The 14,754-nt window shown below is 33.0% G+C and overlaps 2 protein-coding genes across 2 annotated transcripts in view; both read left to right on the forward strand.

The window, feature by feature from the left end:
- Nucleotides 1–14,754, forward strand: part of LOC128182973 (uncharacterized) — a 134,158-nt gene that overhangs the window by 52,479 nt on the left and 66,925 nt on the right. The window lies entirely within an intron of this gene.
- Nucleotides 7,896–13,089, forward strand: LOC128182975 (uncharacterized). Its single transcript, XM_052851760.1, has 3 exons — nucleotides 7,896–8,551; nucleotides 9,067–9,139; nucleotides 11,363–13,089. Exons 1-3 carry the CDS (start codon nucleotides 7,928–7,930, stop codon nucleotides 13,027–13,029), a joined length of 2,364 nt encoding a protein of 787 aa, XP_052707720.1. The 5' UTR covers nucleotides 7,896–7,927; the 3' UTR covers nucleotides 13,030–13,089.

The following is a 14,754-nucleotide window of genomic DNA, read 5'->3' on the forward strand; positions in this document are numbered from 1 at the left end:
GTGTGCAATCGGGTGTAACAAAATAGGAGAGTTTATATAATTGTGTGAAAGTGTCTATGTACGAGCGGTATTCAGTTAAAACTCGTATCTGCAGAAATAGCAAAGTAGGCACGTCGCATAGGAAATAATTAAATGATGTACTAACGATTTTTGTAGAAAGTCAAGGTTGTCTGACTATGTTGTGTCGGCTAGACATTTGAAAAGAACTTTAACAGAGAAAAATTATGGGCCCCTTTGTACACCCACATTAACCTTACATGCATATTTTACCCATAGGGGTTGTTCCAAATCCAAGTGGTGGTTGCAGGATTATGACACATCAGTCGTATTCATGGCATTAATTTATTTATTGACCTAAACTTATGTTTCGTAAAACGCGGAGCTTTTGATAAAGTCATCTTTTCGTAAGTTTTCAAGTTGACACAACAAGTTTGTCAGCAAATATAACCTTCAGCTGCGTCGATTGCTGACTGACGTTTTTCATTCTAATTGTTAGACCATAAATAATCACCTAATTGTCTACGGACTCTTCCGGGTTTTTTTTCGAATACAACAAAGAGCCCAAGGCGGGTTTGACCGGTCAGCAGAGGATGCTCACTCCTCCTAGACACCTGATTCTAGCTCTATCTTTTTGGAGGTCCGTGTTGTTTTGCTTTGAATATGTATTTCGGTTTATGGATTTTTGAGATCGTTGACTGTTTGTTTTTGTCATTTTTTCATCTCAACACAAAGTACAGGAAATAAAAAGGTTTACCTCTTATTCTTCTAAATGAAGCGAAACTAAGATAACTTGAACTGGAATCCTTACATTTCTTTTCTAAGGCAGTACGAGACAGAGTAGCATTTACTAGTAGATGTTCTTGGTTTATCTCGTCTTAATTCGCGTGTTAGACTTGTTATGGCATTGGAGGAAAAGTGTTATTGTGGCTTGTAGTTTTAAACAACCTTACGTTCCTCATCCGATTGAGTGAATTCAAGAGAAATATGTCTATACACAGACAGTGCTTAAGCTGTTGGTCTAAGGTGTGGATTGTACTTTTTCAAGGAAGATGGGCTCACTACGAGTGGCCTTCATATTGGAAAATTTAAGGTGGATTCAGGGTTATCACATTTATAGAGTTGGTCATAATAGTGTTAGCTATGATTTTGGAGGTTATCTTTAGGTTCCCTTACATACTAATAACGGAGCATAAAAAAGCAATTTGAACAATGATATGGACTTTCATAGAACAAATATAGAACTATAGATTGTCAGTTACTGGAAGAAAATGACAACCTTGATTAAAGCAATAAACACTATTTGCTCTAGTTTGTACTAAACCAAATATACAGCAGCATTTACATGTACGTTTTTCCCTTTTCTTTGTGTTGGAGAATTTCCTTCATGGCAGACAATTTTTGGAGTTGGCTACGTCAACATTATGAATGATCAATTAACAGTGTGCATTGGGTGTTTTAAAACTGATCCATTGGGGAACAGGTCAGAAGTATGTTGAAAAGATAGATTTTAGAGAGATTTGCCCTGTTCAGGCTATATGTTTCTGCAAATAAGATCACAGTTTACTGGGCCATTTTTTGTCATTTAGGGAAAAAACTGCTAACAAAGTAGTAACTTTTGTCTTTTTTGTAAGTTTTTAATAAAGCTTTTTAGGCAATTGGCCTGGATAAAAAGTGTTACAGGTACCAGTCTCATTTTGATAGAATTATAGTAGCTGCAAAAGTTGCAACAGATAAAACGTTTTCAGATGCTGAAATTATAGCAGCTGCCATGTTGCATTTCACTGTCCTTCAAGCCTATGTTTAGCCAACACTCACTCAAAAAAATTTTATCTTAAAATTTTAAAAGCGAAATGCTTTTGAAAAAAGATATTTTGCTTCGCTCAAGGACTCCTGAGATAGTTGTTTATTCATTGTGGAGCCAACGACTAAAGACAGGTTTGAAAAAAAAATATTTAAGATGCAGATGGCCATTGAATTGCTTGCAAGATTTTTTTCTAACATTACACCTACTTGGTTGTTTCTCGTTTCTTGTATGCACTGGAAGTATTTTAATAAATGTAATAGCAAAATTAATTGAACATAGAACGAAATGGCTGACCAGGTGGGTAGCTAACCAAGTCTTTGTCTTGGGGATTGTAATCCATTCCTCATCCTAAGGTATACCTGCAAAACACTATTACTCAAACGGAGCCTATTTATCTGGATATAAGATTTAGAGGGCTTTGGACTATTTTTCTTAGGGATATGAGCAAAGAGTTTCTTTTAAATTTGTAAAATGTTAGTCAATTTTTAGAACGTTGTAATAGCAATCATATTTCATTAAAGGATTCTACCTCCGCTATGTGGCGATCAGTAACCTGATCGAATGTCTGCAGTTGCATATATTTATTAGATTTCCATATGGCTGAATCGTCACCCTCAAATTAAATGTGAAGTTACTTTGTTGAATTTACCTTTGTAACTTTTTTTTATATTAATCATTTTATATAAATAATTAAGACTTAGGTGAATATGTGTTAAATGTGTCGATAGCATGATAACGATCAACCCAGCACCCTTTACACGCCATACACGTCAACGTATTATATATTATTGTTGTCGTTGTTGTTGTTGGGGATAAGGCGTATTGTTTGGCGGCCAAACATTTGTTGTAAATTATGTTCAATAAATCATTATTTTGAGAAGTTGTGTTTTTATACATACCATTGTGAACAGTTGCATATTCAGTCTAATGATACATGTAACAACATTCATGTATCTGTTGTTATAACAGTGTTTGATAATTTCGACGAAACCTTATATTAAAAACGCCATACCCCTGTTTCAATGATCCTTTGATATCATGCAAAATTGTCGTATTGGTGTTAAACATTCCACTACATAGCATTAATTTAAGAATAAGACCACACAAGGAATTAAATACACGTCTGATTAATAAAAGATGATGATTAACTACTTATCCGTCTTATCAATAATTTGGTGTTAAACAATTTAAAACAACTGAATACCCCACCTTGTAGTTGTCCATGAAGTTTCCCTCGGTATTCCGTATCACATTTTGAGATAAAACAGAAAGCTAGGGTAATGTTGATTTTATCAAAATGTTGGTTGCTTTATACAACAGGTACTTTATTGTTTGAACTATTGAATAAAGTATTTGAAAAGCATTTACTTGTCAACAACTATTATAAAAGTATATCCATCCAATTTCAGCGAGGGAAAAAGAGAAGGAACAGGTCCATTTCGATAAACGTGAACAGATGGGACAAGGAACATTAAAGAGCAAAGCAGTAGGATCTAGTTGGGATGCATTGACGCCCAGAAGCTCCTTGCCAGGTATAGATTATCATATCTCACATGGTTTGGCCGCTAGACCCATCCCAGTGTACTCTGTTTAATTTTCTGTAGGACATATTGTCAATGATGTCATCAGATTAAATCAGTTATTTGGAAATGCATAGCCTTATCGTTTTATGAAATACTTAAACCTTGAATATTCTGCAAATGGAAATGGGGGTTATTTTAGATTCAGACGGTCAGGTGCAAAGCAAATCCTAACATACAATCAAAATTACTAGCATTGAAAAATAGAAGTATATTTATACTAGTTAAAAGGGCATGATATTTTGACCAATTTGGTTATTTTTTCGTTTTCAATCTGCTTACTGCTTTCGTAATGCATTTCTAATAGTTAACAAATATTAAAAGTCAATCGCCAGGTTCTAAGCGATATACAGAGCTCAAAATGTTTTTTTTTCTGTAAACAAAGATCAGGGCATGTTTTGTTTACATTTTGAAAGTTCAAGTTGTAGACCTAAAATGTATGTGACAAACACTAGGAACCCTTTATCTTCAAAACGAATGAGTAAAACAAAGTCGATATAAAAAAATTTAAACGGGATGGTGAACCAATGAAAAAAACATGACTCGAGCCTTGCTTACTTATCGGCGAATCGTGAGCTCTGTTTTTTTTTGCTTATAACAATCAAATAACGCTATTGATTATAACACTCAAATTTGTGTTGATTATACGAAATGCATCAATAAAGCATAATAAAAAAAAGAGAAATCAAATTTGAGCAAAATGTTGCCCATGTCCTTTTAATAGCAGGACATGCATAAATTTATAATGTACACATACTGTGGCAGTTTCTACATAATTTAGCTAAGGTCACAAGCGAGACATGGTCAGCTATATGCAAAAAATTGTGGGTTACGTTTATGATATATGGAGGGGGGGTCAGATCACTTTACAGGTAGGAACACATCTGGCAAATAAATACTATTCATTTACATTAATTTTAGGGATCTTGTTGTAAAAAACCTTGCTTTATGCACATCTTGGTATCAAGTATAGCCAATGGCATAGCCCTATTTCAATTCATGTATTTAATAGGCAATTTTCTCTCAGCCCTAGACAGAATTTCAGACAGGGCCCCAAGCATGGTATTCGATACCACCCCCCCCCCTCCTCCACTTTATCCAATAGCAAAAATCACCGCTTTAAGGATTATCCGATCTCGTTTCAAGCCCAGCTAAGATCTTAAAGTTAAAGATGAACTATGCTCGAAAGGCACTGTCCACTCTTTTTCTCTTTCATCACCGGTATCCCTAAAACCCCATATCTAATCCATAGACCTTTTGATAGATAAGTGCAATTTACTGTAGAAGTCTCACCTATGTGTGCGTACATCTTGCTCGCCATATTACTCTGTCGCGATGAGATTATCAAATTTCACGCGCTTTTTCAAAACAGGAGAATACTAACATCAAATTAACAGGTCAATGCATTATTTACATACAGAATCTGCATATACTATAAGAAATACATGCAAAGATAACAGAAGAAAAATTACATGTCAGTCACGAGTTAAAGGTGTGCAATCGGGTGTAACAAAATCGGAGAGTTTGTATACTTGTGTGAAGGTGTCTATTAGGCACGTCGCATAGGAAATAATGAAATGGTGTACTAAAGATTTTTGTTCGGCCATAGAATGTTAAGGTTGTCTGACTATGTTGTGTCGGCTAGACATTTGAAAAGAACTTTAACAGAGAAGAATTATTGGCCCCTTTATACACCCACCTTTACCTTACATGTACATGCAAATTTTACCTATAGGGGTTGTTCCAAATCCAAGTGGTGGTTGCAGGATTATGACACATCAGTCGTATTCATGGCATTAATTTGTTTATTGACCTAAATTATGTTTCGTAAAACGCGCAGCTTTTGATAAAGTCATCATTTCGTAAGTTTTCTAGTTGATACAACGACTTTGTCAGCAAATATAACCTTCAACTGGGTTACTTGCTGACTGACGTTTTTCATTCTAATTGTTAGACAATATTTACTGACTTAATTGTCTACGGACTCTTCCGGGGTTTTTTTATTTTGAATACGACAAAGAGCCTAAGGCGGGTTTGACCGGTCAGCAGAGGATGCTCACTCCTCCTAGATACCTGATTCTAGCTCTATCTTTTTGGAGGTCCGTGCTGTTCTGCTTTGAATATGTATTTCGGTTAATGGATTTTTGTGATCGTTGACTGTTTGTTTTTGTCATTTTTTCATCTCAACACAAAGTACAGGAAATAAAAAGGGTTACCTCTAATTCTTTTAAATGAAACGAAACTAAGATAACTGGAACTGGAATCCTTACATTTCTTTTCTAAGGCAATACGAGACAGAGTAGCATTTACTTTTTTAAACAACCTTACCTTCCTCATCGATTGAGTGAATCCAAGAGAAATATGTCTATACACAGACAGTGCTTAAGATGTCGGTCTAAGTTGTGGATTGTACTTTTTCAAGGAAGATGTCAGTTACTGGAAGAAAATGACAACCTTGATTAGAGAAATAAACACCGTTTGCTCTAGTTTGTACTAAACCAAATATAGAGCATTATTTACATTTACGTTTTTCCCTTTTCTTTGTGTTGGAGAATTTACTTCATGGCAGACAATTTTTGGAGTTGGCAACGTCAACATTAAGAATGATCAATTAACAGTATGCATTGGGTGTTCTAAAACTGATCCATTGGGGAACAAGTCAGAAGTATGTTGAAAAGATAGATTTTAGAGAGAGTTGTTCTGCTCGGGCTATATGTAAGTTTCTGCAAATAAGATCACAGGTAACCGGGCCATTGTTTGTCATTTAGGGAAAAAGCTGATAACAAAGTAGTATAGTTTTTGTCTTTTTTGTAAGTTTTTAATAAAGCCTGGATAAAAGTGTTACAGGTTCCAGTCTCATTTTGATAGAATTATAGTAGCTGCAAAAGTTGCAACAGATAAAACGTTTTCAGATGCTGAAATTATAGCAGCTTCCAGGTTGCATTTTACTGTCCCTCAAGCCTATGTTAAGCCCACACCCACTCAAATAAATTTTATTTTAAAATTTTAAAAGCGAAATACTTTTGAAAAAAGATATTTTGCTTCGCTCGAGGACTCCTAAGATAGTTGTTTATTCATTGTGGAGCCAACGACTAAAGACAAGTTTGAAAAAAAAGAATATTTAAGATGCAAATGGCCACTGAATTGCTTGCAAGATTTTTTCTAACATTACACCTACTTGGTTGTTTCTCGTTTCCTGTATGCACTGGAAGTATTTTAATAAATGTAATAGCAAAATTAATTGAACATGGAACGAAATGGCTGACCAGGTGGGTAACTAACCAAGTCTTTGTCTTGGGGATTGTCATCCATTCCCCATCCTAAGGTATACCTGCAAAACATTATTACTCAAACGGGGCCTATTTATCTGGATATAAGATTTAGAGGACTTTGGACTATTTTTCTAAGGAATATTAGCAAAGAGTTTCTTTTGAATTTGTAAAATGTTAGTCAATTTTTAGAGCATTAGCATAGTAGTCATATTTCATTAAAGGATTCTACCTCCGCTATGTGGCGATCAGTAACCTGATCGAATGTCTGCAGTTGCATATATTTATTAGATTTCCATATGGCTGAATCGTCACCCTCAAATCAAATGTGAAGTTACTTTGTTGAATTTACCTTTGTAACTTTTTTTAATATTAATCATTTTATATAAATAATTAAGACTTAGGTGAATATGTGTTAAATGTGTCGATAGCATGATAACGATCAACCCAGCACCCTTTACACGCCATACACGTCAACGTATTATATATTATTGTTGTCGTTGTTGTTGTTGGGGATAAGGCGTATTGTTTGGCGGCCAAACATTTGTTGTAAATTATGTTCAATAAATCATTATTTTGAGAAGTTGTGTTTTTATACATACCATTGTGAACAGTTGCATATCCAGTCTAATGATACATGTAACAACATACATGTATCTGTTGTTATGTTGTTATGTTGTTATTCAGTAATCCTTTGATATCATGCAAAATTGTCCTATTGGTGTTAAACATTCCACTACATAGCATTAATTTAAAAATAAGACCACACAAGGAATTAAATGAACGTCTGATTAAGAAAAGATGATGATTAACTACTAATCTGTCTTTTCAATATTTGGTTTTAAACTATTATAAACATGTGAATGCCCCACCTTGTAGTTGTCCATGAAGTTTCCCTCGGTATTCCGTATCACATTTTGAGATCAAAACAGAAAGCTAGGGTAATGTTGATTTTATCAAAATGTTGGTTGCTTTATACAACAGGTACTTTAGGGTTTGAACTATTGAATAAAGTGTTTGTAAGGGATTTAGTTGTTTACATTTATAACAATTATATTTATCACATTTCAACTGTATGTATAGAATTTTATATGTATCCAATGCATGCTATCTAAATGAGAGCAGATAAATTTAGTGCAGCAGATCAAATATAAAAACATCGAGTTTTTAAAGTGGATTTTTTCTTTACTTTAGCCAAATCAAAACCTGAATTGTATTTTCATCAAATTGCAGGTACAGAAGAGGAGAATTTTTTTATAATTGTTTTTCTGGTAATGAAGTATGGATCAAAAGTTTTGCAGGAAAAAATTCAACATGAACTTCTTAATAGCCCGGGTTTGAAAACATTCTTAGAAGAAGAAAAACATTCAATATTCCATTTGACACTTCCAAATTCTTATCAATGCTGCCTTTGTGACCTTCCTGACGAAAACAACAAATATGTAACATTTCAACAAAATTCCACGAAGTTAGCACGAGAATTTTTAAAAGTTATGTACTATAAGAAGAAAATTTTTTGTACCAACCGCGCCCTTAATGTCCTCTGCTGTTGCTGTTTAGTTCCTGACCATAATGTGGATATCAGGACATGGGACGTAACTTTGACAAGCTCCATACTTTTGGACATATTACTCAAGGACTGCCAATCAGACCAAAATGATATTGTAGATCTACGAGAAATTCGCAACTCCACACTGCACAAAGGAAATGCATTGCTGTCTGGTGACAAGTACATTGAAACATTCAAGAACGCGTCAGAAAAAATAAAGTCAATTGCAAAGAAATGTGGTGATAATTTCTATCAGATGATATGTGATGACATAAATAAACTCGAAAGAAATCGCCTCTACCCATGGGAATTAAAAGAAGCACAAGAACACTGGAGAGAAGCAAAAAATGTAAATAATGTTTTTTTTCATTATAAACTTTATATCTACAATTCTTTTACATAAGGCACGCATCAAATCTAGTTCATACGGATACTCAACCGTATTTTTTGTTTTCATTCTGCATATTCATTGCACACAGAAAACTTTCTTTTGTGCTTTGATTTTAACTTAAATGAACGTAAAACATTTAATATACTAAATTTTGTGCATTTAGGAGATTAGTTAATATGTATAAAAAATATCTTTTAAGTTCATTTTCAAAAATTATTTAATATCGCGATGAATAAATAGCCGAACGTGATTTGAAAAATACGATTTTGATGTTATTACAGAAGCAAAAGTTTTTATGACTTTGCAAAACATCAATCCAGTTTAAATTATGCTAAATGCAAGTGAATTGAAATCATTGTTTTACAACTAAAATAGCAATGTGCATAATTAAAAATCAGCAACATCCCTACAGTATAGAGCTAAAGTTAGAAATAAGTGATAAAGTATATAATTTTAATGTTCTTTTTTTTCAGACGTTGGTGAGCTTTTCAAATACCTTGAATGGAGTAGCTTCCAAGGTGGAAATTGAATTTAAAAACATTGAAAGTAAGTTGAATAAAGTAAATGAACATGCTGTCTGTCGTTGGTCAAAAGTTTACAGTACAGCTTTTTTTCAAAACCTAAATGCCCAATATAAGATGACGTTGTCCTCATATGTTGCAACGTTTGGAACACTAGCAATAAAAGTATTGATTATCATCCTAACCCAACCCCCCAAAACTCAACACTAACATACTTCACAACCTTTCAGATGAAAACTGAAACATAATACAAATGCAATTTTAGAATTTGTTTCTTTTCCTGAGCGATTTGGCATGAAATTCTTGTGCACAGTCATTAAATACTTATGATGAGGGTGGGTACCTTTCCTAATTGTAAAATCCGTGGCTAAAAGAACTGGGATTCTTGTGCCAGGGTTTAGAAGTTTTGGTTGTAAAGTAAAAATGCCTTATTCGGTAAAACAAAAATTCTATTCAGCTGGGCTTTAAGCAGTAAAACTACAAACATGATTACGATGAGCAACGGTGCATATTTCAATTAATTATCCTTGAACTCTCTTTTGGTGCCACATCTTTTAAATGCTGAAAAAAAAAACTGGTTAACAGTTAATCCAACTTTGATTTTTATCAATCACGAAAATCTAGCCAAAAATAATTGATATACCTTATAGGCCCAAATCTGCCAAATATGTGACCCACCACAAATCCTGCTATACGATAATTATGTACAACTGCTCAAACCACCAAAGCCACCCACCCACTTACCCCGGGATTTATTTCTTGCTTGCCTTTTCTCCTCCAATTCGTTCTGACTTGTGCAAGTTTTCATTTTTTTTTTTTACAAATTGTCTCCTATCTTTTTCATTTTTTGAGGCGGTTCCATCGGTATGCCTACAGATTGTTGTAAATGCTCGCCTAGATTTGTAGCACTTTTAAGGTCACCTGAGTCTCTCAGGTGGTCTATTGCAAATTGTCTTTGTCCGTTGTAATGTGTTAACAATTTTACATTTTTAATTTCTTAAAAACTACAAGGCAAATTGTGACCATTTTAGGTGTGAAACATATCTAGAGGAATCCGAATTGTGAAATGAATGGCTCTACCACCCTCAGGGCGTCATAGGTGGGACCAAAGCCAAATTTTCAAAAAACTTGTTCTCTGCTCCAACACATATAGGGAAAAAACTGAATGCATGCATAGTCATAATGTCCATAAAACCCTCTACAAAAATTGTGAAACTCATGGCCCCTGGGTCAGGGGTTAAGACCGTAGGGTGTGGCTTATATAGCCATAAAGTGAAAATGTATAAAATCTTAGAAAATCTTTCTCTTTACTCCCATATATATTTGATAGGAACTAAATACATGTTAATAATGTGCATTAAATCCCCCACTTAAAATAAGAACTTTATAGTCCGTTGAACAGGGGATAAGTCCCTAGGGCGATTCAGTATGACCATATAGTGAGATGTATTAAATCTTTAAAAAATCCCCTACCTATATTGTGAAATTTATGTTCCCAGGCGCCATATAAGTTATATTGTGAATAATATTTGATAAAAGATAAAAGATTGACTATTTAAGGATTGCATGTGTCTTACTACCACAAGTTTACAATTTTTGGTCCCTGAAGCTAAGGTATAGATAATCCGAGATACCGCCGACTCTTGTATCCCCTACCACATGTTCATTAATGAATGTTTTTCAAACATCAAATATTATAAGCAGGGTAACAGTCAGAGAAGTCACGGATTAGGGTTTAGACATTAAAATGAAGCTTTAAATCCAAATATGTCAGTACTCAAGTACTCAGTTGACCGTCTAGCCTGTGTGTCTCTTGTTTCGAATTTCATGCTCTGTAGGATTTGCCTCATGCACCACGGCTGGTTGCTTGGGAGTCCTTTGTTTATTCTTCAGGCTAACGAGTACTAGCTAGAGCAATGTGCTTTCCTTAAATAAAAACAAGTGTCTAATCTTAGTTCTTAGTGTTATTTCATTTGATTTCGACATGTTAATCATCATATCAGATGTTGTGCTGGCTTTTCTTTTACTTACCTTGTTCTGAAGTTTTGTCTATCTCTGAGGTATGCATATTTTATGATGTCACGATTTCCCATGTGAATGTCCTCTTATCTGAAGTAATTACTTACACATCATTTTTAAGGTTATCATGTGCTAATTAATGCTATATTTTCATGTTTTGAAATATTTAGATAAAATCACATTAACACCTATGAAAATATGACTGAAATTGTACCCTTTTCTCTTTTAGGTTATTCAAAGCAATGCCTTCGAAAAAACGTTAAATATTTACAACCAGTAATTGCAATGAATCGCAGTTTAAAACTTCTGCAGGATAATAAGTGCATCTTCATAACCGGGGATGCAGGATGTGGGAAAACAAGTTTTTGTCTGGGATTGATGTCTCGTATGGAGGAAGAGCACTGTGATTCCCAAGCATTAATCCTTAGAGACACTTGCGATTTGAAAAAATTGAATAATGCAAAAAATTACATCCTTTTCATTGATGATATTGTAGACAAATCTGATGCAGACGTGAACAGGTTTGAAAGTTGGAGCGCAAATTTCGATTATTTAAAAGAGTTGATATCAAATGAAAGTACTTTTATTATTTTAGCATCCAGAAATGGTGTTTGGCATGCAATGAGAGACAAATTTGTTAATTACGATATGTTTAAACTAGATTCAAGTAATGCACCAGTAATAGATCTTTCAGGGGAAGATTATAAAATGAGTCCTAATGAAAAAATCAAATTGTTAAATTTTTTTCGTGAACGCAATCGCCTTAATCATAAAATATGTCCCAGTGAAAAAACTATCAAAAGTATTGCTGAAATGGACACACCGCCAGGATTTTTATTACTATGTAATGAATTTTTCTCAGATATCTTATCTTTACAGCAAGGTACAAAATATTTTAAAGTGACTGCTTGCAGTCGAATTAAGAATCAGGTAGATAGATTGTTGATTAATAATCAATACCTTCACTATGGTATACTTGTTTCAGTATTTTTAAATTATTCTTTATATAATAAAGATATAGGGTATACATATAGGGATATAGAAAAAGGAATTGATACCAGGATTGTTAAAGCTAAAGAATTAATACCATCAAAAATTAAAAGTTGTCTGGAAGGCATATTAAAAACTTTCATAGAATCCTCTGATAATGTTTACAGATTTAAACATTTAACTATATATGAGGCTGTGTTGCTATCATTTCGAGAAAACTATCCAGAAGTGTTTACTGAGCTGATCCCCAAGGAAGTATTATATAATTATGTACGAACCGAAAATTACACAGCTAAAAATCATGAAGTCATTGTCCGCTTTCCTTTTGAAATGTTAGCTTGGAAACTGGTTAAATTATGTAAGGCTAACGCAGAGAATTCATACCCTGATGCGCACGCACATCCATCATTTCATGACAAAGAACTGGTTCGCCATTTCCTTAATGAAGTTAGTGGGTATAAAAATGAAATGTTAAGCTATGAGACAAATGACATATGTAAATTTAATTTTCAATTTTTCATATCTGTTATCAAAATTTATATCCTTGATACCTTCAGGCATTTAAGTAACAAAAATCAATTGAAAAATATATTTGTAACAAAATTTCTAAATCCCTTTGTAACTGGAGCATGTGAAGAAAAAAATGATTATTTAGCCTCTGAGACGATTAAAAAATTCTTTGACATATATGAATTTGGTTTTGATGTTTTTGAAATTGTTATTAAAAATGATCTTATTTATACTTGTCAACAATTTTTAAACAACAAGCTTTTTAAAAAATTGTATAATAAAAAATCAAGTGATTATATAACAAAAGTTACCACTTATGGCGCCAAAAAATGCTTACGACATATGGAAGAATTGCATAATAAAAAAACAAATGAAACTGCTTATTTTTTGTTTTGATACCATATCAACATTTTTTTCAATCAGTACGGGGATCATAATATTAGGTCTCTTTTTACAATTTTTGTAAACAATTTTTAACTTTTTTTTGAAGTCTTATTTTTAAAAAAATGGAATTATTTTTTATTTAGATAATTTTGTTAGTATTTATGCTTAAGAGATGAGAAAAATTCAACTCTTTTATAATCTGCCTTAGAAACTATATGAATTATTTAATCTTATTTTTATATCTTTTGTCATATTCGATTTTTTTTTTCGGTTTGTGGTGGTTGTATTTATAACCCTTTAAGTGAATAAATAATTCAAATATTTTTGTGTTGTTTTTTTTTTTCGTTTTTTATATACGGCTCAAATATGTTATTGACTCATCCTTTTTCTGATTTTTAAATAAAATTTCAAATATAATTTTAAAATTTAGATTATTTGTTAGTCTTTAGAGATGGAAAATTTTTCTGATTTAACTCTTTTAATTGTCTTCCTTAAAAATCACCACTGGATGAAAAATCAAGTTTCAGCAAAACTGAAACTATATGGAAACCTTGCTGAAACTTGAAGTTGAAGTTTCATGTATAGTTTCCGCAATGCGGAAACCATTAGATCGATTCAGCAAGTATCCGTTGGGTTTCAGTCAGCAGAAGAAACTAAATTTGAATCGTGTGAATAGTTGTGTAAATTATTATGGAAATATCAATCAGTTTCAGAACATTTCCGCTAGGTTTCAGTATGATTAAACTTTAAGTTAAGATTCCTGATGGTTTCCGCAATGCGGAAACTAAATTTGAATCATGTGAAAAGTTGTGTAAATTATTATGGAAATATCAATCAGTTTCAGAACATTTCCGCTAGGTTTCAGTATGCTGAAACTTTAAGTTAAGATTCCAAATGGTTTACGCATTGCTGAAACTATAACTAAAATTGATTTGAGTTTAATAGTGATAGCATTTATTTTCAACAGGTTTAAGTTTAATTCTAGCCTAATGATAATAAATCCGTACATACTAAAATGTATAGTAAGGTTTCAGCGTGACTGAAACTATATGTATACATGTAACTATCTTCAAATGTGGCAAATAAGGCGATTAAGAACCTTACTAAGTAATTAATTGAATTTGAAAAGAAAAACTGATGTCTGATCTTGTTTAATGCATATGATGAAATCATTAATCTTAGGTACTCGGGCACGTGTATACATGTGTATACATTCTTTGTCCAGGTGACCTCCTCTGTGATTTTCCTGTATATTATGTGTGGATTGCAGGGTTTTTTCTGTCAGGAGTGAACAAAAGACTGTTACATAACATATACACAGTACGAAGCGTGAGTTTATAATTGGAGCCCGGCGGGAATTTTTTTTCAATTTGTGTGTACCTGAGTAAGTAAAACTGATAAGTAAATTATAATTATTTAGTAAAATAAATTAATATACCTATTTTGTAAGACTCCTTCTTAAATCATTTAGTTATCATTTGAATGAACCTTGAGGTACAGTAACTAATTAAGCAAACAAATTAAGGTAAAGTCGTAAATTTTTACAAATCGTACCAAATATTCGTACAACCTGAAGTTTAGAGCTAATTCATTTCTTTTTTAATACCACGCCAACACATGTACACAGGAATTTTTTTTAAAAATTCTACAGTTGATAATAACAAGTAAAACCCACTTGGAGTTTGAGTCTTATATGATAATTGTTTAATTATTTACATGCATTTCAGACTTTACTGC

This window comes from Crassostrea angulata, chromosome 5, assembly GCF_025612915.1.
Source record: "Crassostrea angulata isolate pt1a10 chromosome 5, ASM2561291v2, whole genome shotgun sequence".
NCBI lineage: Eukaryota > Metazoa > Mollusca > Bivalvia > Ostreida > Ostreidae > Magallana > Magallana angulata.

Excerpts from the sequence above, each read along its gene's own strand:
- LOC128182975 (XM_052851760.1), top strand. The coding sequence starts at position 7,928 with ATGAAGTATGGATCAAAAGTTTTGCAGGAAAAAATTCAACATGAACTT. Across the intron at positions 8,552-9,066 it reads ACTGGAGAGAAGCAAAAAAT|ACGTTGGTGAGCTTTTCAAA; the intron begins GTAAATAATGTT and ends CTTTTTTTTCAG. Across the intron at positions 9,140-11,362 it reads TGAATTTAAAAACATTGAAA|GTTATTCAAAGCAATGCCTT; the intron begins GTAAGTTGAATA and ends TTTCTCTTTTAG.